This window comes from Poeciliopsis prolifica, unplaced genomic scaffold (assembly GCF_027474105.1).
Source record: "Poeciliopsis prolifica strain line A6 unplaced genomic scaffold, Auburn_PproV2 SCAFFOLD001, whole genome shotgun sequence".
Lineage (NCBI taxonomy): Eukaryota > Metazoa > Chordata > Actinopteri > Cyprinodontiformes > Poeciliidae > Poeciliopsis > Poeciliopsis prolifica.
In genome coordinates, this window is record NW_026562376.1 from 1,578,249 (window position 1) to 1,601,443 (window position 23,195).

General features: G+C 41.2%; 1 protein-coding gene across 1 annotated transcript in view; it reads right to left on the reverse strand.

The window, feature by feature from the left end:
• Nucleotides 1–270: 270 nt before the first annotated feature.
• tmtc2b (transmembrane O-mannosyltransferase targeting cadherins 2b) overlaps nucleotides 271–23,195 on the reverse strand; it is an 85,512-nt gene continuing 62,587 nt past the window's right edge. The window contains 7 exon segments of the mRNA XM_055033959.1: nucleotides 271–4,602; nucleotides 10,870–10,933; nucleotides 13,285–13,399; nucleotides 14,142–14,223; nucleotides 17,810–17,931; nucleotides 20,416–20,494; nucleotides 21,604–21,788. Of these exon segments, the coding sequence (XP_054889934.1) occupies nucleotides 4,423–4,602; nucleotides 10,870–10,933; nucleotides 13,285–13,399; nucleotides 14,142–14,223; nucleotides 17,810–17,931; nucleotides 20,416–20,494; nucleotides 21,604–21,788 (827 nt within the window). The 3' untranslated portion in view covers nucleotides 271–4,422.

A 23,195-nucleotide genomic window follows, 5' to 3' on the forward strand; every position in this document is an offset into this window, starting at 1 on the left:
ATGTACTGGGAGAACCATCACATGTACTGGGAGAACCATAACATGTACTGGGAGAACCATCACATGTACTGGGAGAACCATCACATGTACTGGGAGAACCATAACATGTACTGGGAGAACCATCACATGTACTGGAGAACCATCACATGTACTGGGAGAACCATCACATGTACTGGGAGAACCATCACATGTACTGGGAGAACCATCACATGTACTGGGAGAACCATCACATGTACTGGAAAAAACAAGACCAAAAAACTTCTTGCACATTGTTCAGTTTTTATTTTACAAAAAAGGAGAACAGGGCTACAAATCCTGATAATTTATACAAATGCAACACATTTCAAAAATAAATTTTAATTTAGTAAATTCTCTGTGAACAAGTTTCTGCAATAGCCCACTGCTTGAGATCCCTGAGCAGAGCCACAGAGTGAAACACTTTTTCTTTTCACACCTTCTTACAGACATTAACAATCTTGTTTCCTCATCAACACTTTAAATATTTACACCAGGAATGGGCATGTGGATGTGTGAGGGAGGCAGGAAATCAATGTGGACTCTTTAACATTTCCTTACCGCCGTCACAGTAAAGGAACAGCACCGTGCAGACGACAATGCGACGCTTCATATCACAGCACGTCTCCTGCAGCAGCTGTTGTGTGAATAGCTGCATTAGCCGACTTTGTGAATTGTCTTAAGTAACGACTAGAAACACGCAGAAGCTCCATGCAATGACCTTCCTTCATTTTACATGTGAAAAAAACAACACAGTTCCAGCTGGTTCTGTTAACAGTTGGGATCAGAATCGTCCCAGTTGGACCCTTCATGAGAATCAACAGTGCTATAAAAAAGTTTCTCTTTCAAGTTCTGTCATGTTTGGTGTTTCAGAATATCAAACAAATGTTAAAATCAACACAGACGACCTGAACACATGCAAAAACCAGAAAGTTGAAATAATGAAGACATTTAAAGGTTATGTGGAAATGAGTCTGGGAGGAATTTTGAATCACTCTGAAAAATTGTCATTTCAGCCATATTGAAGGGTTTTTGAGTATGAACCGAATGTTTATCATAGCACAGTATATTAAATGGGAGAAAAGCAAAAGCTACTTTTTTATCTCTTAAAAACATTTTGTTGTGTAGAAAAGTTGGATCTGGTGCTGCATAGCTACCATTATATTCTGTTTATAAAGTATTTGCTGTTGAACTGCTAAACAAGCTGATGGATTTCCTTTGTTTTTGCAGATTTTGTCTTTTGGGAACTCATGATGCAAACGCATTCAGTGACATTCTTGATGCCAACATTGGTTAACTAACTGTGCCTTGGTTACAACATGTGTTCCTTCATTATGTGGCAACATTTCCTGACTCCAGCATGAAAGGCTGGATGTTTAAGTCATCTGTTCTTGACATCTGTTAATCAATTTGGCAGTAAAAGGTTTTTACATAACAAGCTAGTCAAATCTCTGCTACCTGCAAATTACAAAATAGCAGACCAGAGTGAAATCATCATTTTAGTTGTACTGTATTTATGTTTGTCCAGTTATCTTTGTCTGAAAGAAAGATCATCTGTTTAATTCTGAAACATTTAAGTGAAAGTAAATCTAAAAAAAAACTACAGAAATCATTGAAGGAAACACCTTTTCAGAGCACTGTATGAGCCTTAAAGTGCAGTAAAATAAAAACAACACAAGCATGTTTATTCTCAGTTTGATAAAGATTTCTTAATTCACTTTGTGACATATTTAATCTTGTTCCAGTTGTTTTTGTGCTTTATAAACTCTGAACATTTAAGTGATTCAGCTGCTTTGTGGGGACAAATGAGAACAACATTCAGCTTCCAGCCTGTCTATTTCAAACAGAAGGACTGGAAGCTGCTGCCCCCAGCAAACTCTAATCACCCTCATAAAGAGGGACTCTATGGGGAAACCCAGACCCGCTAGATCACAAAGACATGTGTTTATATAATAGTCTTGCAATAAACATGACAATAGATTAAAAACTGACAGCACAAAACGCCGCGCCACGCCCACCGATGGTCCAGCTGGATGAAGAGACACAACAGGAAGTATGTGAGGTCATGATCCCGATCAATTAACAACGCCTCTATCTGGAGTCAGATCTGGAGTCAGATCTGGAGGAGTCAGATCTGGAGGAGTCAGATCTGGAGTCAGATCTGGAGTCAGATCTGGAGTTTGTCCAGTTATCTTTGTCTGAAAGATAACTGGACAAACAGTTATCTTTGTCCAGATAACTGTTTATCTGGACAAAGATAACAGTTATCTTTGTCCAGATCTGGACTCCAGATCTGGAGGAGTCAGATCTGGAGTCAGATCTGGAGGAGTCAGATCTGGAGAGTCAGATCTGGTACCTGGGTTTAGCTCTGGACAGTGGTGGGCACTGCTAACTAAAACCATGAGCTGCACTGACCGCAAAGCTCTGATCATGAATATTAGTTCTGCTAACTTGCTACACCGACATAGCATTGAACTAAAGCTAATGCTTAAGCGCTAAATTCAACCATGATGGTACCCAACATGTGTCAATGTCACAGCATGTTACAGCTCAGTATGTCGCCCTCAATAGGGTGAAGTCTGTCATTGCACACCATACAGTTTGCTTTTTTATTTTTCACTCATGGCTTCAGTGTCATAGTTGTTGAGTTTTGCTAACTCTAATTTTGGCTAAAGGTCCAGAAAACACTGGACATTTTAAACTGTTTACTGTAGATCTACAGCAATGCATTCTGGGTAAAGAATGGACATCATTTGCTGCAGTGAGAGAAGAACATAAGTGGATATAAAAACACTGGAAACTTATTTAAGACAATTAAGTAAATAATCGTCAGTAGATTCTATTCACCTGGTTAAATGTATATTAATTACTGCTCTGAATTTTATATTTTAGTGTTTTGAGAAAAATTATTGAGGACAGGAAGTGGAACAGTCTTCAAAATAAGAGCAAGAAGAGGAATGTCTGACTACTTGAAGAATTTTTGACAGTCGATAATAAAAAGTTCAACTCAGACGATGAACTTTATTTAACTGAAAGTTTCAAAACCAGGCGACTAAATTAGTGCTTCAGAATGTTTCTGAAAATATTCATTTAGGGGAAACGTCGTGACTTCAAAGTGTTTTAGCAAAAATGCTAAAACGCTCAACTAAAAATGAGCTTTGCTCCTAACAAGCGAACCCACCACTGGTTCTAATATCACTAATCACAGGTAACAGAGCAATAACTCTATGAATATTACTGGGGCCAACACATTATAACAAATACTGTACATACTTTAATGAAGGTGCTCTTTTACTAAAAACTGACAAAAACAACCAAATATATGAAAACTAGACAAAATATATACAGATGAGACCTAAGAACAGCCATAAGGATAAAAAACCTTTTACCGAATCATAACCAGACAAACTCACTGAGTTATGGAGCTACAGTTTGCTGTGTTGCTCTGTGTACTAAAACATGGCAGCTATATATTAATATTTATTCAAACACATTGACATAACTTTACCTAAGCATAAAGGCATTTAAACATTTCCCTTTCAACGAGCTGACTGTGTTGATCCATGTAAGGATGAAAGTTGGACACTAGCTTAGCATTTTCCTTTTGGCTGCTCGGACTCTGTGGTTCCAGCTTCCTGGTACCTGGGAAGGTTTTCCCTCTGCAACCTGAAGCTTTCAGCTTTTAATGGTGATGGTAGTTTAATATTTAGAAGTGAAGAATAAAAATACCAAACAATGAAGACGATTTCAAAGCTTGCTAAAACAGATTAGTCAGATTAACTGCAGGCCTTTGGAGGCCTTAGAGACTCTTATTGTGCTGAAATAGTTACTCTGAGTTCCCTTTTTATGTTTTCTCTGAATATCAGGACAGTTGCTACTTTAGGAATCAATATGTGGTGCAATTTCAAATTAAAGTGACCAAATGAGAAAGTTTAAAAGCAGACTATAAATTAAATTTTAAGAAGTTAAATTGTGTCCAGGTCTTCATTTGTATCTTCTTTCCTTCATTTTCAAGAAAAAAGCACAAAGTGAATCTAAAATGTGTCAGAAAGTCCTTCAGTGCTCCCCTCTGTGTTCTTCATACCTCATTCTGCGGCAGCGATGAACCTGTGGCTTCACTTTAATTTGAAATATTCTTGAATAAAAAAAACAAAATCTGCAGAAAGGAATCCAGATACCGTGCAGGGCCTTCCTGACTGTAAGCAATCCTGAGCAAAGCTGCAGGCCTGAGGTGTTTGCAGAGCTCAGAGGTGATTAGTGGGGGGGCTGTGCGGCACAATGTGTCTCTCCAAACGTCCTCCCTCGGTCTCTTCCTTCGCTCCTGGATGAGAAAACAGAACGAGGACACGCAGGCCGCCCGTCTCCTCGGGTCTGGAGCGCAGATGGTGTGCAGGCGGGGGGGAGATCTCAGGGACTCGTGGTCCTCAGGCCCTGCTTCTCCATGATGTTCCAAAGCTTACGCAGATTGGACTGGGTGATGGTGTCATCTGGTTTCAGCTGAAGAGCCCGGAGGTAATTGGCTTCGGCTTCTTGCAGTTTCCCGTTGAGGTGGAGAATCGCTCCGAGGTTCATCAGAGCTGCAGGATACTGAAGCAAACATAAAGGACCATTTAGGATCCGATCAGCTATCACTGACATATTTAGCTCAATGATACAGCAGCTACTAACCACTTGAAGTTTTCTGCAATGCTGCCTTGAACAGGTTAGGACAAATCTATGGACTATACAAAACGTGCAGAAAAAACTTAGATGATGAGATTTCAGTCTGCCTGAAACAACAGAGTGAGTTTTAGCGCCTCTGTCGCTTTAAATTCAAATAAGCTGCTGTTGCCACGCCCCCCAACTCATTGTTTACATTTGTACTTAAAAATGGCTGCAAACAGATGTGCAATTACATAAACATACATCTTTGAAAAGTAGAAGTGGAGTCTCCAGCACAAGCAACAACAATGCTTTGCTTGTTTTGAGAAGCAGTTGAGACCTAAATTGTCCAGAAATGTGCAAAACACATTTATGCAAAACACAAATTCTGCATAAATGTTCACCTCTAATAGTCAACAACTAAAACTTTATCACAGATGTCAAACTTTATTCAACTATAAGATAAGCAAACTCTTGAGTAAATTAGCAAACTAGAATTTCCTGAAACATTTACTTAAGATGATCCAAGTCTGCTTCAAAAACACAAAAGCATTAAACAATAAATTAGCAGATCAGTGGATCAGTAGATTGTGTGTCCGACACTGGAAACAAAAGTCAAAAACTTAATTTGACAGAAATTGTGTGGGGTCCCTTTAAGAGAGGAGTAGAAAAATCCTGAAAAATTTGAGCGTTTGGAAGATTTTCTAATTACTAACTCAGTATGTTGGATCCTGACTGAGTTCTGCCAAAGAAGACTGGATTCTGAAAACGAATCGATCCGATCAGCTAAAAAGCACATAATGGAGCTTCTGATGAGACTGGAGACATTGATGATGATAGAAATTCACATTTCACCACATCAATGCAGATGGATAATGGCCATTGTGCTCATACTGAATTTTAGCAGGGGAATGATTTGTGGTTATTCGTCTTTTCTCTGAGTGACGACATGCAGGGAGTAAAACTCCAAAAAACACAAACGCAGAATTTTGTCACAGTCATCTTAGCTTCTGTTACAACCATCTGATCCTGAAGACGATTCAAAGTGTTACATGATACGCTCTTTAGTCGTAGTGGAGTCATCACAGCAGAGCCTGGGCGATACGAGCGCCCCGTTTCAGATGGGCCAAACAGTTTGGAGAGAGCGACTCCCCGCCTGTCCCTGCGTCTGGTCTGCGGCCATTGATGTCAGAGGGAGCAGCCGCCGCTTTGAAGTGGCTCGAGATGTTTATTTCTGCTGGTGCCAATGGGCAAAGTCATAATCAGTGTGACGGATTAATCATGGAGATATAAGTACAGGAAAAGTGCCTCGGGTGCAATCATGTCAAGACCAAGAAGTATGTAGGCCAAGGGAGGGGCAACATCTGATCACCATTTTGGTTAGAGATGTGGAAAAAATGCCTCATCCAGCAGAGAAACTCCATGTCTGCTGCTGAGTTTATCAGCATTTCTGCATTTCATAGAAGAAAAATCATTTTGTTCCTTGAAATCTATGTTTTCTATGTCATTATTGAGCAGCTATCCTGAGGCGGCTCTTTAATCTGCTGAGGTTCATTTCATCTCTGAATGAGTGCAGCTGTTCTGGTTCTGGTGTCAGAGAACAAGCATCAGAGGAGACATGCAGATCTACCTGGACATGGACGTCCACCTGGACTGACAGGAAGCGACAACCAGAAAAACAGCAGAGAATCCTGATAGCTCTGGAGGAGCTGCAGAGAGCTACAGCTCAGGTAGCAGAAAAAAACGAAAACCTTTAACTCTAAACACACAGCAGCAGCAAAGCATGTGTCATAAAGGACTCCGAGGGGTAAATATAAATACATGCCACACTTTTCAGAATTTTCTTGGTAAAAAAAATCCTAAAACCAAACAAGTTTCCTCTCCGTGTCACAATGATGAATGTTTTGTTTAGATCATCGGGAAAAAACTCAAACACAGATTGTCATTGTAACAGAATATGAGAAAAGGGTCAGAATGATGTAAACCAACTTTTTAAAGCCTTACATCATGTTAAACTTCATTCCCTCATCAACAAACTACCTGCAGTGTTGCTTTGATTTGGTCATGCATGTCTGAGGAATCTTTAAATCTCTCTCAAGTTTTCACAAATTTTACTATTTCCATCAATCTTTCCTCCCGCGATACTTCAAAGTAAAAAATTGTTGATGGAAACAGTTATAGTTACATTGTATTATAAAATGTCACAATGTACCAGGAAAATACACAACACCCTCGTCTGCATGGATGAGTGGAATAATTTGCAAAATAATCAGAAATATGTCAAATTTAGGTTATGACATTTCCACCTCTCAGAAATGAACAAAACTGAGATGAGGGGAGACTTTATGATTGGAAAATTAAAAGGAATAATATATTCTCTTTTCCTAGTTCAGAATCAAACTAACAAATAAGATAAACTTTGTTGTTACAGGTTTCCCTGTGGCCTGATGTGAGCGATCTCACATCAGGCCGTTCCTGCAGGATCCTGAATCTCCTGCCGTTCCTGCAGGATCCTGAATCTCCTGCCGTTCCTGCAGGATCTTGAATCTCCTGCCGTTCCTGCAGGATCCTGAATCTCCTGCCGCTCCTTGGCGCTGCAGAAGCAGCTGCAGTTTTGCGACGGAACGGCTGCTCTGATTCTGAGGCTGTTTGAGAAATAAATTACCTTCAGCTTGACCTCACCGCTTTAGGGCTGCACCACAAAATAATGCTTTGAGTTGGATTGTTTATACACATGGACATGATTTAGTAATGAACAGACCTCACACAAGCACTGCATCCAACATCTCCAGGTGACAATTGGGTGTTTATTATACAACTATAACTTTAATAGATTCAAAGTGCAGTCGCATTTTATCGTGAGTTTGTGAGCTGAATGGGTTTAAATGGCGCATTAATCATAAATCTGGGTGCATGTGGAGAGTCAAAAGCCCTGACTGGACAACAAAATGGTAAAATAATAACCTGCCTGGCCTCAATACGGCCAGGCGTAAGTTAAAGTCTCGCTTCAGGCTGAGAAGAAAAGGATCACTGAACAAATACAAATGCTTATCTTCTTATATTGAACTCAATTCAAAATGTTTTCATTTTCTTGTTTAAAACCTCAAATCTGAAGTCTGAAACAGAGAAACAGCGAAGATTCACATTGACTGTGAATTAAATAAAGATAGAAGTTTAAAGAGAAGCATAACAAGTAAAATCTACTTGTGTTCGAATCTTTAAAACGATAAACAAAATAAACAATATTTGAGGAAAAAGATTTTAAAATATTTGCAAAACCAAGTTAATTTGAATTCTATAAATCCTTCATGTCTACAACAATCTTCTGCCTTTCTTCACATATCTGAGACATTTTTTTTTTTTTACTCATATCCTTTATTTCTGGCTCCTCCAGAATCTGCAGAATGTTGCTGTTTTCAAAAGCCTTTATTTCTCTTCATCCCCTCATTTCCTCCTGTACTGCAGCCTGTCAGGGCACAGAGCAGGAGAGCACGGCCGAGCACATGGCAAACTGACTGAGGAGACACTTGACCTTCATGACTTTAGAAAGAATTTGAAGGCATAAGAGGGAAAAAGGCTGCAGGTTGCAGAGACCAGATGGTTCTGACCGAGAATCAGACTGGATTTATCTCCTGCTGAAGGACTTGGTTGGGAATGGTTCTCTCAGCCTGACAGCGCGCATATGCAACATGATTAATGCAAAGCAGCTGCGCTGATTAAGAGCTGAGTGAATTATTCCATGGATCTTCCTTCTGCTGCAGTTGTGTAGGAAGATGTGAAGCCGTAATAAAAAAGTTTGGTAACACCTTCCCACATCTGACAGTTCAGATTTCATCATTTGATCACAATTAGCAAAATTGTCACGACTACAAAGGGATTCACTGTCAGTTCAACAACCATCTTAATCTGAGACACATTCAACAGGATGTTTAGTTTTTATTACTTGAAATAAAACACAGGATGCTGCATAACGCCGGTTATGGTAACAATGCTTAAAGATAGGATCAAAACATTTGATCAAATATATTACAATGGTTTGTTACAAAGACTCACTTTAAGCATCCATTCATTATCTTCTCATTTGTTTTAGCATTTGCTACTGCTAATGGTGTTAGCTCTAGCTATAAGTGTTAGCTCTAGTTGATGGTGTTAGCTCTAGCTATAAGTGTTAGCTCTAGTTGATGGTGTTAGCTCTAGCTATAAGTTTTAGCACTAGCTATAGGTGTTAGCACTAGCTACAGGTGTTAGCTCTAGCTATAAGTGTTAGCTCTAGTTGATGGTGTTAGCACTAGCTATAAGTGTTAGCTCTAGTTGATGGTGTTAGCTCTAGCTATAGGTGTTAGCTCTAGCTATAAGTGTTAGCTCTAGTTGATGGTGTTAGCACTAGCTATAAGTGTTAGCTCTAGTTGATGGTGTTATCACTAGTTGATGGTGTTAGCACTAGCTATAAGTGTTAGCTCTAGTTGATGGTGTTAGCACTAGCTATAAGTGTTAGCTCTAGTTGATGGTGTTAGCACTAGCTATAAGTGTTAGCTCTAGTTGATGGTGTTAGCACTAGCTATAAGTGTTAGCTCTAGTTGATGGTGTTAGCACTAGCTATAAGTGTTAGCTCTAGTTGATGGTGTTAGCACTAGCTATAAGTGTTAGCTCTAGTTGATGTTGTTAGCTCTGATCACAATTAGGAAAACTAATTACTGAAGCTTCTCACATCCAAAGAGCTGAAGTCGACTCGTTGATAGGAAATAAGAACCAAATGGTGAAAATCGCATCATGTTGTTCAGAGAGTGATTCACCTTCTCTTCTCAGTTTGTGTTTCTGAGAGCCACATAAACATTTTCATAATCATCTCATAATGCGGCGAATCCTGCCAGTTGCCTGTTTTTCACTCAGTTAACAAAACTTTAAACCATCATGGATACTTCATGTGTTGGGTGACAACAAACTGAATAAATAATCAATGACATGATTAAAAATCACAGATCCTGTTGTTTTGCAGATCAACAGTCTGTTTCCACTTCTGGAGCTGAGGCTGAGCCAGCAGTAGGCGGAGCCATAACCGCATCTTGTTTTGATATGGAGAACTGAAACGTTCCTGACTCATGCAGCGACTTTCACAACAGAACCGCGTCTGTTTTTAACAGCCTGGAGATCCTGTTCTGCTCCGATCCTCTGCATCAAGGGAATTCTCTGGATTCTCTATAAACTACGTCAAACAGGAAATCTCCTCCATTTTCCAGTTTCAAACTAATAAACAATTTTTTTCCATACGGGTTGAATCCTTCTAAATCTTTATTTTTAGAAAAGATCTGCCTATTTTGGATTCTCAGTCATTATTACTGACATTTTACTGACCAAACTTCCCCCTGCAGCTTTTGAGCCACATGAGGATCTTTGGACCTTCCAGTTGTTCTTATTGACTTTTGCTGAAAATTACTAATGGCATCTGATAAATGCAAGTTTTAGGAGCTTTCCTAGTTTTCTTTTATTCATAATTGCATCTACAGACACAACAGGATGTCACATCCTCACGTTGGGATCCTGATGCTTTATAGTTTTTTTCCATAAACATCAAAACATTGTAAAAGTTTTGCAGCTGAATTCTTGCAGGTTCAGGATGAGGCAGATTTCTCTCGTTTGCTCTCTGGGTTTTAATTAGATGTTTGGAGAGAAATTTGACTTCACCTTTTTACCACCAAACCTACTCAGATCTGAACCTCATGACCTCTGAGAAGTCCTGCCTGCTCTTGTTTGACAGCATTTCTTCATATTTTATTCGGGTTTGTGTGCAGAAAAGGCCAAACTATGATTTCTGTAAAACAATGCAAAGATGTATTTGGTCATTAATCCACAGCTGTCTGTTTCCAATCAGCGCCGGGGAACAAACAGGATGACCCCCCCCCCAAACAAGCGGACCTGTCCCGTCAGGACTCGCTTCAGGATCCCCGTCCTCCGGCTCGGTGTTCATATCATTATTCTTCCCAATCCGCTTACCACGGCTCCTCCTTTGAACTTGTTGATGGATGTTGCACAAGCAAACCTCTGAGCTCAGGAAAACCCAAGAACTCATTATTCTGAGCAGGACTGACAATGAATCCTGTTGTTAGGGGCAGAACGGCCAGTAATGAAATTGGAAAGTCAGTCTGACCGTAATTGCAGCGCGTCCATCACAGTAAAAGGTAATGAGGAGGAATAGCGAGTCAAGGTTGTACTCACGTTGGGTCTCAGGCTCGCTGCTTGTCCGTAATACTTCTCGGCTGCTTCGTTGAGCTTGGCTTGTCTGAAGAGGGAGAAACAGGGAGAGGCGATCGTTAGTCACTTTTATTGCTGCTGGCTTTGGCCCAGGCCTTGAACCCGGAGTGTTTACTGGTTCCCAGGGGTCACTGAGAAAATAACATGGATGAACTGCATGAAGAAACGCTACGAGAACTTTCTGCTTTCTGCTGAAACCTGCAAATCACTCGACTCTGTTTGAGGATGGAAATCAGATTTACTTATTATGGCTTGAGGGTTTATTACTTGAGGAGTTTTAGTCCAGTCCAATCATTCACCTCTAGTGGATTTGGGATGTTTGGTTCACTGGATGATATTTCAGAGAAATTCACTTCAAAGACATAAAAGCATATTATGATGGATTTCCAGCATATTTCAGTTCATTTGGATAAAAAATCTCAAATTCAGAGTTTTCAAAGATTTTACTATCACATCAGATCAATAAAAAGGTATTTTAACAGGGAAATGTTTAGCTATGATGGTGGAAGCAGCTGGTGGCTACAAATAAACACAATCTGAGTCATAAGTAGTCGGTTTGTGTTGCAGTTCCATATATTCAAACATATTGACAAAAAAAATATGATTATCTTGTCATGAGATTAAAACAAATAAATGATACGGATACAAATGAAACGTCTCATTTCACTGTGACAAACAGGATTTGAGGAAAAGTCGCTTTACCTAAAAATGCGACACCTGAGATGAGATCTGCAGTCCAGACATAAATAATGTGTTTTATTTAAAGTCTCAAACAGCAGCAACACTAATGCTCTGCTCTCTCAGAACCAGATCCAGCCTCCACAGCTGCAGGTTTTTCCCGAATGGCAGCAAATAATTTCCCTCTGACCAAGTCAAGGACAGCGGCTGGACGGCTGAGCGAGCAGCGCCTGATATCACCTGGATCAACGCTGGCGGCCGTCTGGATCCACAGCTTCATTTAGGACGTCTGACAGCCAATCAGTGAGGATTCAGGTCAGAGTCAGACTCCTTAAATCCTGGCAGTTCATAACCAATCAGCTTTCTTGTGGTTTTAATTTAATGTCTTCACTTTGAACATGGAAATTAATAGTGCTGGGAAAATTTCTGGTAATCCACTAATGTGCTAAAATCACAGTTAATTATTCATTTAGCACATTTTTGCTAATTGTAAAACTCTTAGCGCACTCAGCTTCTCCTATATGAATGTCTTCAGATAAATTCAGATAAATTCTCAAATATTTGGCTGTTTTGTAAACTTTCTGTTCAATAGATTTTGACACCTGTGTTGAACTTTTGGTCACCGACTGTCAACTCACAGTCAGACTCTTATTTTGAAGCAGCTTTGTTTGGATTTCCAAAGACCAGCTCAAGATTTACAGGAAGTGGAGGTTTGACGTAGAGAACAGCTGATTCAACCACCTGAGAGAAAAACTGCCTCAAAGAAGAGCTACATGCTAACAAAAAGAAAAAGTTTTTGTTTTATTCTGAATTAAAAAGAGAACTGCTTTGTAATATTTGGCTTGACCCAAATGCTAACCATGAAATGGTTTTGAATATTTGTCATAACTTGGGAAAAATGGCAAAAACCTTAAAAATTAAAGCATTTTTCCTGGCATTACTGCAGTCACATTTTCAGCAATGCGCTAAAGTAGGCAAGCGGGAATTATTAGTTGAGAATCCAAATGCTGACGACCCAAAACCCCCAGAGAGCCATAAACAACATTTACACACTGGTAAGTGTCTGCTTCTCCTTGTGATCTCTTCTCTTCTCCTGCACAGATTCACTTCTGTCTGCATCAAGTAGTCTTTCCACGGCCGTGTCCAACACAAACACATAAAGAGGCTGAGCTGCAGAGGAGCAGGACCCCATGCCAAGCAGACGGAGATGAGTTCAACCCAAGCATTGCCTGAGAAACTCTTCCAGAGGTCTTTACGCTGAAGTCTGTTCGCGGTGCAGATCCTGCAAAATCCCAACGATGATGTATGAGAAGTTTTAACTAAGACGTCGCCGCTGGTTGAAGTTGTATTCAGCATCAACACTTTTTCCAATCATGACTCATGTTCACCGACTCTCTGGCTTTTCTGCTCAGCCTCATCAAACAAACACACTTCCAAGCGAGACTCAGATCCAGAGACAGCTGAAGTTTGAACATCTCTCGCTGCGATGAGTTAAAGCTTCAGTTCTGGATTCTTCCACCGTTCAGAGAGAGAGGGATTACAACCTCCAGCCAAGAAAATCAAGCAGGCAGATAAAGCGTGCAGACCCACTGCTTTCAGCCCAGCCAAGGAAAACCGTTCTGAAATACCGTGCAGCATCTGCGTGCACCTAGACTGCGGAAACTAAAAATAAGACAGAGAGGTCTGTGTTGAAGGCCTTACCTGAGCATGTGAGCGGCGCTGAACACCACATCAAACTCCCCACCGTCGAGGCGGGCGGCCGTCTTCGCCATCTCCGCTGCTTCCAGGAGCCGAGACTCTTCCAGTAAAAACTGACCTGCAGGAGAAAACAGCAGTCGTGTTAAAACAGGAGCAGATCGTCCTGAAGAGGGACGCGGTGCAACGCCGTTTCCTTTGGCTCAGGCTGAAACACCAGATAGGATCTTTACAAACCATCCCTGTCTGGTCAGTGCAGATTATCTGAACTGATAGATCAGTGGATGTTTGGTGAAAGTTTCTCTGATGGGATCATTTCACCAGCATCGGTAAAAAATAACTTTTATTTATTTATTGAACTTTTTATATCTTTTTCTGATCTTCCCTGCAGCTTTCTGAGGTCCACTAGAGTCTTCAGTTTGAAAATCCCTGTCCTATAACATCTTCATTCATATAATTTACTTATATTTTGTAATAAAAGCCTCTTGCAATGGCAGTCCGCTGACATCTTTAGAGAAAAATATGATTTAATTAATTTGATAATCAAATTGAATGTTTTTAAGAGATTTGAAAATGATGGAAGACAAGAGAGACGCTGAAATCGTCACGTTCCAAGTCCGCATCAAACCGAAGTGAACAATGAGAGGAAATCATCCTCAGTCCTCATAAAGCTCTCGAACCACACAGAAAGAGATTCTTGATGTTTGGAGGAAGACGTGACAAAAGGGTCAACAAACACTTGTCCAAGCAGGCGTCCAAAATGTATAAATTCCTGCCTTTGTCCAGAACGTCTTAAAAGCCAAATCAAATAACTGAATGAGAAGTCAGGATGTGTCAATTTAAAATAAAAACAGAAATTTCACCGTAATGCATGTAGCAGTTGCCCTTAGCGGGATCCAGCTGGATGGCCTTCAGGAAGTAGCGCTCAGCTTCTGTTTTCTGCCCCTGAGAGAGAAGGATTAGAAACAGCGTCATTATTTCTGCACCCACTTCTCAAAGCTGCTCATTATGAAAACACCAAGGTCTGCTCTGCAGCCCAGATACCTCTGCATGAACCGAATGCCCCCACCTCAACCACAGACTGCTGCAACAATAAATCCCAATAAACGGACATGAAACATGGGAACCACAAGTGTTATTCTCTCCTCCTCACGTGTCATCCGTCAAAAGTGCACGGTGTCATGTTTGGCCCAGAGAAGGCTCCTTCATATCCGCTTTAATCTGAGCGAGAAACACTTCCAGAGCAGAAGCACCGGAGGCCAGCATGTGTGTGTGCCTGATGAAACAGGACAGTGTGTGGAAAGTGTGTGAGCGCAGCCACAGAGAACCTTATGGGTCTGCAGGGACTTGCAGAGTCGCATATTTATAAGTTTTATTCAATGGAACGGTTACTCCGGCCTTCAGAGAGACGAGAGAATCGATACAGGAGGCTGGCCGGGTTGGAACAGCCGGTTTGAAACTCTTCAGATGCACAGAGCTCCTTTACTCTCTGCAGGCTGGAACAAGGAACCAATCACAGCTCAGCCTGACCAGAGCAGGCAGAAAATCTGAGGATGTTTAACACCTGAAAGCCCAGTAGACTCAATTCAACTAGAGACAAAAACAGCAGCATGTGCTCCATCCAGCTGCTGTGGTTCCCTTTCACTCTGCTCAGAGTCAAACCAACCTGTTGCCCTCCTGGCCTGATTAAGGCAGGAGGGCAGACTGGTTTAAGGCGGACTGGAGTTGGTTTAAGGCGGACTGGAGTTGGTTTAAGGCGGACTGGAGTTGGTTTAAGGCGGACTGGAGTTGGTTTAAGGCGGACTGGAGTTGGTTTAAGGCAGACTGGAGTTGGTTTAAGGCAGACTGGAGTTGGTTTAAGGTGGACTGGAGTTGGTTTAAGGCGGACTGGAGTTGGTTTAAGGCGGACTGGAGTTGAATCAAGGCAGACTGGAGTTGGTTTAAGGCAGACTGGAGTTGAATCAAGGCAGACTGGAGTTGGATTAAGGCGGACTGAACAGACTGCAACACTGAGTTCTGGCTGTGAGTGAAGTTACATGTGCAGAAATCAACCAATGAGAATGCATTAATAAAACAAACATACCTATGAACTTTAGGACAAGATACACTTTGAACACTTGAGTTCATGAATCATGTTTCCATAATTTGACTGTGTGGATGGAAAATGAGTTCATGCTGGTTCAAGTCTCCATTGGAAACTTTGCTTTCATCTGTTTCTGGTTCACCATTAAGAAAATGCTGCTTAATTTGTCGATAGCTTTTAATTACAGATCCTGCAATTAATCAAATTCAAAGTTTCATACAGTGAGTTACGCTCCATTTAAAAACTACATCTTTTGCTGTAAAAATCTGAAAATCAGCTACATGTTTACCAGAGGAGGCTGAACTGGTGGCATACGAGTCTGGGTCAAAGTTCACGACTGAGCAGTATCACATCTGTGCATTTTTGTTCTGGTCTGGATGGAGGGATGGGTGCCTTTAAGGCCCAAAAGCATGAATGAGAACAGGCTTAGAAAAACAGAACAACGTCCTCAGAGGTAGAAAACGCAGAGAAACTTTTGCAAATAAATGTTCCGAGATGAGTCCGCTGTTAGCTTCTGTTCCTCTTGTTGTGAGAGAAAATCGAAAGCATAATGAAGCCAAGAGGGGGTTGAAAAGACGAATGAGAAAAGCAGCTGTGTGCGCTCTTCCTCTGGCTCCAGACAAGCCAAGTTCACTGCAGACTCCTCACACCTCACATCCCTGACTGCAGACGAGCTGCAGCTGCAGCTCCGACTCTGATGTCTGCTTCGTCTTCGCAGAGGAAGTGACGGAAAATGACGGAAAAATGACAACATGCATCCCAGCAGGCGCCGCCGTCATGACCTGAAACCCAGAACTGCTCTTCATAATTAACTTCTTCATCGCTTCAGATGTCAGCGACCAGCTCAGTGCCACCATCCTCACCCGACCCCTGTGTGACTCCTGTGTGACCCCTGTGTGACCTCTTTGTGACCCCTGTGTGACCTCTGTGTGACCCTGCAGCAGAGCGTCATCCTGCAGCCTCCCTGCAGCTTGTGGGGCAGTGAACCTGAAACCCGGCCAGCATCTGAAGTGTCTTCATCATGAAGAGTTGTTCCACAGGGAGCAAAGCCTGAGAGCTGCAGGTCGGACCACTTCCTGCTCTGCGTTTGATCATTTTAAACACTGCTGACATGCGACGCGGCAGCTACAGGCCGCAATCAGGAGCTGCATGCAGGCAGGAGCTGCATGCAATCAGGAGCTGCATGCAGGCAGGAGCTGCATGCAGGCAGGAGCAGCAGCGGCATCCAGACACGGTTCAGATGATCGTCCTGAAGATCTGAACTCTGTTCTCACCTCAAAGCAGCTCACACAGCGAATGCTGGCTCCTCTGTTAGAAACAGAAAACTCATCCAGCCTGATGCTCAAAACCCAATTTAAACTCATTATGCAGGTTATTTAAGCAACAAAAGGGTTTATATTCAGATTAAAACTTTTTTCTTTTGCTATTACAATGATGTAAATGTAAATGGAATTGTTGGTTTTGCTTTGCTTTTCTGGATCTGTTGAAATGAACAGAACCTCTGAACGACCAGCATGAGGTTTTACTCCTCAGTTTCTGCATGGATGTATCAGCCGACCCCACAGTGCGATGAATATGGATCTAGAGGTTAAAGTTAATTACAAACAGAGCTTAACTTTTCCTCTTAATTTAACAGCAGAGAAACCAGCATTGAGATTTACTTTAGGTTTTTCAGAGAAAAAATTGGTTTTGGTTATTGAACAAATATTTCCTGCAAGATTCCAAGACTGATAAGTGAGGAAGGACAAGAAATAATAATAAGGAGAAAGCTGGAGATGCACCAATCAAACACTTGATAGCTGATCAGTGATCAATACTGAAAACTGATTTTATTTTATTTTCATCCTCCTTCCCTACAGGCTGCTTCTAAGAAGCAGCATAATAAGTAAGAAGGAGAAAATTTCATCTTCTGTTCAGGTTGGAAGTTTTCAGTAGGAACAGAAACAAAGTCTTGATTCACGTCTTTAGGGCCAGACAGTGAGAGACTCAATAAAAGTAAAATCTTTGGAAACTTTTCCTCTCATTGAGATGCAGAAAGAAGCCAAGAGACTACCTTTTTATTTTTCACTATGTTTTAGGAAGTTGGCTTTCTGTTTCTTCAAAGATACAACATGAATGAGTTTTCACTGAAAGAAGGTTTCAATGCTGAGGTGAAACCCAAACCGGTTCGGCTGCAGCAGCAGTGAATCCCCTTTCATTCAGCTCTGCAGGGTGAATGAAAGGTTGGCATGTTGGAGAAGAAACAAGTGGAAAAATCACAGGACAGTAGATCTGGAGGATCGCAGCTTCATTCCACCAGTATCAACATTGTGATGGAAAAAACCTCCCAAAGAAACATGACTGTGAAATAAGAGCTAATGAGCTAAAACTAAAACAGAGAATGTCCTGTAAGCTGAGTTTGATCCAGATTACTTATGTTGGTGCAAAATGCTTCAAATATGGTCTTACTGTGATGGCCAGGAGTTTTCCGTAGGTGAGGTGAGCAGGAATGTGGTCCGGCTTGGCTCTCAGCGACTCCCTGTACCAGTGCTCGGCTTCAGGCAGCTTGTTCAGGCGCATGTAGGCTTCACCTGTGAACCAAAAGGTCAGATCAGGGGTCACAGAGTCACAGACCAAGACACCAAACTGCTTCCTGCTCTTCTTCTGGTGACAGTCCTCAAACGGTGGCCAACAGGTGCAAGAGGCAACAAGGGGCTGCAAGAGCCGGATGCTTCAAAACGCACAACGGAAAAACACTGCAACCAAAAAATACTGCAATCCCAGAAAATAAAAACAAAACATACAACTAACAAAACAAAAGCAAATGGAAAATGATGCAACCACAAACAGAATTCTGCAACAGGAAACAGGAGCAAGAGGACAAATGCCATAATTCATAAAAATGAAAAGCCAAAATGAAAAGCTGCAAACTCACTGAAGGAAGAGCGTCTTAACTTAGCTAATATTACTGATTCCAGACTCCCCTAGTGGCCTGGAGGACTTCCTCATTATGTAGCGAGTTGGCAACATTTTATCCATGTAGTTGTTTTTGCAGTTTGCAACCTTTTCTCATCAGCTGTGTTTGCTGATTTTTGGTCACATTTGTTTTGTTAATTGCAGGTGTTTGGTTCTACGTTTTGTGACTCAAACAGTTTTTATTTGCAGCGTTTTTCTGTTGCATTTCTGTTTTTGTGTGATGAAGTTTGAATCAGCCATGTCCAAATACAGAAATATAAAACATAAAGTTCTGATATTAGATAAAAGCCTGAATAACTGTTTGAAACGTTCCGGATCAGATATCAGGTTTTTTTCCTGTTAACGGAAAGTTTTTCCTCCCACTGTTGCCACATGCATGTCAGTCATGAATTCTGAGCTGCTGAGTTTCCTTGGACAGAACATTTTTAAGATAATTTTAATAATAACTGAAAGTGTGTGTGATTGAACTGACTTTGCTAAAATGGCTGTAAAGAAATAAAATAAACTGAATAGAATTGAATAAAGCTACATACAGCCTGTAAGGCAGTGTGTAAAAACCTGCTGATTTAAATGATTCATTAATTCATATACATTTACAGCGGGTTGGAATTGGGACATTAAGAATATGGCCTATTCAGCCTTGTTTTTATCAGGTTGAAGATCCATTATTTATGTTACATTGTCATGAATGCGGTTGCTGAGAAACTGATTTATAGGAGACAAACGGTTTCTTCAGAAACCTCAGGTTTCCATTCTGTCATTTCTTTTTCATATTTCCTATTCTACTATGCAAGTTTTGAAACTCAACCCGAGTCCTTGACCACATTTTGGATTCAATAAGGGAGCCCTGCGGTTACTCCAATAAATAATTATTGCTGTAACTTTAACCTAATCTGAGTGTCTGTACAGAGAGGTTTATCTGGATTCTGTTATTTGCAGGTTTTTATCTCTGACCTCCTGTTTTATTGATGTGTCTGCTCCCTGGCAGAGGTTCTGTGTCTGAGATAAGCACAAAAACTAACATGCAATTAGAAGTGACACTGAGTCCAAGGAGCTGAGAGTGAGCAGCATTCCTGAGCCCACCAGAGAGCGTTGGAGGGAGACCAGCAGGGTGCAGATTACCACCCAGGTCTGCCTCTGATGAAAGCTGCTGCTCGTTGGCGTCTGACAAACAGCGTGAGAGGAGCAAAGTGAGCGAAACTGGAAACAGATATGAGCACCAGAGCCAAATGTGCAAATCAGTTCAGCGAGGAAGCGGCGCTAAGCAGCAGAAATCACAGATCTCCGGCCCAGTGCCTCCATTTGAAATGCTGTGTTGCCCCTTAATGGTGCCGGGAGCTTTAATCAACGTTTTGACATAATCTCCAGAGATCTGTCATATTGTATTCTGCCAACACACAAACAAGCCCCGGGCATTACCAGGTCTGGATTACAGACATCCCAGGTTTCAACTGTTTGTCTCTCTGTGTAAACATTAAACAGCAAAGGTTTGAAAGGAAGAAGTGGGAAGATTAGAGGAAAGATAATGAAATCAAGAGCAGAAGAATGAGAACAGCTGGTGTACATCTGCAGTCCAACAACCAGAGCTGCAGATTAAATCTGTTCAACATGTTAACAAAAATCTATTACTGCCTTGTTAAAACAGGCCTTTCTGTCAGAAAACCCCGTTCAGGTCAAACGTCTCATTTCACAATGTGAGATTGGAGAACTTTGATTTTATTTTGAAAGGCAGTTATTGACCTATCTGAATATTTCTTCTTTTCTGGGTTTTTTCTTGGCTTCTGCTAAATACCATGTTAGTATAGCATTCAGCATTAGTTTCCACTGAACTAATATTGTGTTTAGCATTAGATCCAAATATACTCTATCAATGTAGCACTTTAGCATTAGCTCCAATGAAACTGTGTCAGCATTTCAACATTATTCTGCTAAATATCCTGTTTCGCTTGTCCATTGCACTCAGGGATGCAGAGTGTTAATGCAGGTTCACCGGTATCAACCCAAACAGTGAATTACCATAATGTGGGCTTTCTCACACTGTTTAAAGGAACAGTAATACTGTTTTATTGTCATGATGCTGAAACAAAAGCAGCACTCACCCAGCATGTTGTAGAGGCTCTGCGGTGCAAACTGTCTTGGCATTTTCTGTATCGCTTCTTTAAACATGGAGATCGCCTCCTGTGAAGAAACAAAGAAATGAGAAAAAGAAGGTGGAGATGTTTGTGTAAGAAAAAGCAGATAGACCCTCCCAAATAAAAAACATTAAACTGGCTCTGGGGAACTGCTCCGGCGCGTCCGGGTCCGGCCAACATGAATACCCAGCGTGGAATCGGGGGTCTCCGGTTGGGTGGTTCAGACAGAGCTGAGCACAAAGCCTCCATCCTGCGCGTCACGGCTGTTAGCACAACCAGAGCAGTGCTAGTTACTGACGGCGACACAGTGGATGAGATGCATGTCAACCAATTGACCTCAGAAGACCCCCGAGTTTAAATGGGGGCAGTTTTAGATGATGCTGTAGATCAAATCTACAGCATCACTGCTTATGCTCAATATAAATGTTCAGCATTGGAAAAACGGCCATTGAAGCCGAGCCCTCTGGGTCTCCAGGGGCGTGAAATAGAGTGAATTTGTTCAGAACAGCCTGAGGATTATCTGTGCAAACACAACGTCCCTTATGACAGAAAATGTCCGTATAAAAGCAAATGTTTTCCTCAGGATCCCCTGAAGGCCCGTCAGCAGCATCCTGCGTTTCATCTCAGTTTACTGAGGTTTCAAATCGTCCTTCATGAAGGGAATGAAAAGAACTTCAGTTCCCGCATTTATCAGGACAAAACATAAAAACATTAAATTGATCTACACTGCTGTACAAAGTATAACATCAATATGTAATTTACATTAAAAATTTGAAGAATGAATTAATTTATTTCACTTTAGAACTAGAAATTTCTCACTATTTTGAAAAAAATGTAAATCCAGCTTATTAGAGCTGCGGATTCTGTGAATATGCAATAAGTCATTTTAAAGTATATTGTGATCTTCCAAATACTTCCTGTTGACTTTGTGGTTTAATCATCTGATCCGTAACAAGTGCTTCCAGTGCAGAACCAAAAACAGACCAATTCTGATACGGCCAAAAAACCTGCAACAAAACCTTTGATCATATCACCAGTTTTTTTTATTATGTCTCCATGAAGCCAATTCACTTCCTGATAGTCAAACTGTGATTTCAGGCTCAGTGGAAACTCAGGTTTTGCTGGCAGGTTGCTGAAGGCGTTTCGCTCTGGTACCTCCTGCTGCCCCTGCTCATGCAGCAGCTTGCCCAGGTTGTACAGGCAGCTGGTGACTGAACTCTTGTGGGCGTGGGGGTCCTTCAGGTTCTCGTCGGGGATGTCGGCGCAGGTCAGGAAGGTCCGCTTGGCCTCGTCCAGACGGCCCTGATTCATGAGGATGATGCCCGTGTTCAAGTAGGCGGCTGAAAAGGAAGCAAGCAGCAGGTGAGGTCAGGCTGAACCCCGGATTCAGGCGTTTTATCGTTCTGATGGACTTGGTCTCCATGCTTTTTACTGCATTATAACTGAACAGAAATGTGACTGTGACCAACTGAATGGCATTTATAGGCCTGAAATAGACTGAACTGAATTATTGCATGTATCTGCCTGAGCGTTTTGTACATGACTTGTGTGGACTGGTGCCGCATAAACAGATCGATCCAACAGCACTCAGCTCAGTGATGGCTGTTTATTGATTTCCATAATCATATTACGTCCTCACAGCTGCAGATTCGTTTCTCTGAGCCCAACCAGTTTTATTGCTTTATCTTTCATGGCAGCAGAAACGTGTCCTGACCCAGAAGGTTTGGATCCTTGATGAAGATGTTTCATCAAGACCGTAAAATAAAGTCATGAACGTTTTTTTCCATCTCTTTCCTGGTAATTTCTGTTTGAAACAGACAATTTTCTGGGATTGATATTAAAAACGATCTGTTTCGTAAGACAATATCTCATGATGGATTATCCAGTTGTTTGTATGCTTTTTGCATTTGATCATCTCTAGTTAAATCCAGGCTGCACATAATTACACCCAAGAGAAACGCAGTCTGAGATTTATAGCAGTTTTATTCTGTTGGGGAAAACAGAAAAATTTCTATTCTTCTTGTTGCAGTTGGATCAGATTAGAACTAATCAACGCTGGAATGTTTGAAACTTTAAGTTTTTGTTAAACTCCTGAAACCCTGTTTGTGAAAACAAAAACGTTTCTAATGTGAGTTTTTCTAGGATCTGGATGAAATTTTCCATCTTTTCTATTTGTTTGCAGGAATTATGCCCAGTTATCTGGAGGCACTTGGACTTCTGTGCAACTGACAAAGATGGGATCTTCTGATCAATACCTGCTGGTGAGTAATTAGTCTCAGAGGACCTTCCCCTTTAAAGAAAGCCTGGTGGTTAGAATAAATAAACTGGACGCATCGGATCAATCTGCCAGGCTCTTGAAGACAGCCACAGCATTATGAAGGAAAAGGAGACGGGTTGGGAGTTAAACATCTTGTTTCTTTACTCATCCTGCACATTTTCATTGATTCTGCAGTAAAAACTTTCCTTTGTGAAGAAGAATGAATAAAAACAAAAAGACAAAACAGACTTTCAGTGAAATTTAAGCACTTTTCCAGAATTTTCCAGGTAAGTTTTTATACTTTTCCAGCATTGAAATACAAATCAATACAGAATGGGAACAAAGTTTTAATTCACTTTATGATGTAATTTATCACTGCTGTTAATAATTTTGGGTGGAGATATTTACATTCAACCACAGGGATGAGATGAACAGAAATATATATCATTTTATGTTTTGAATATTTCTCACTCTGAACACCTGAGAACAA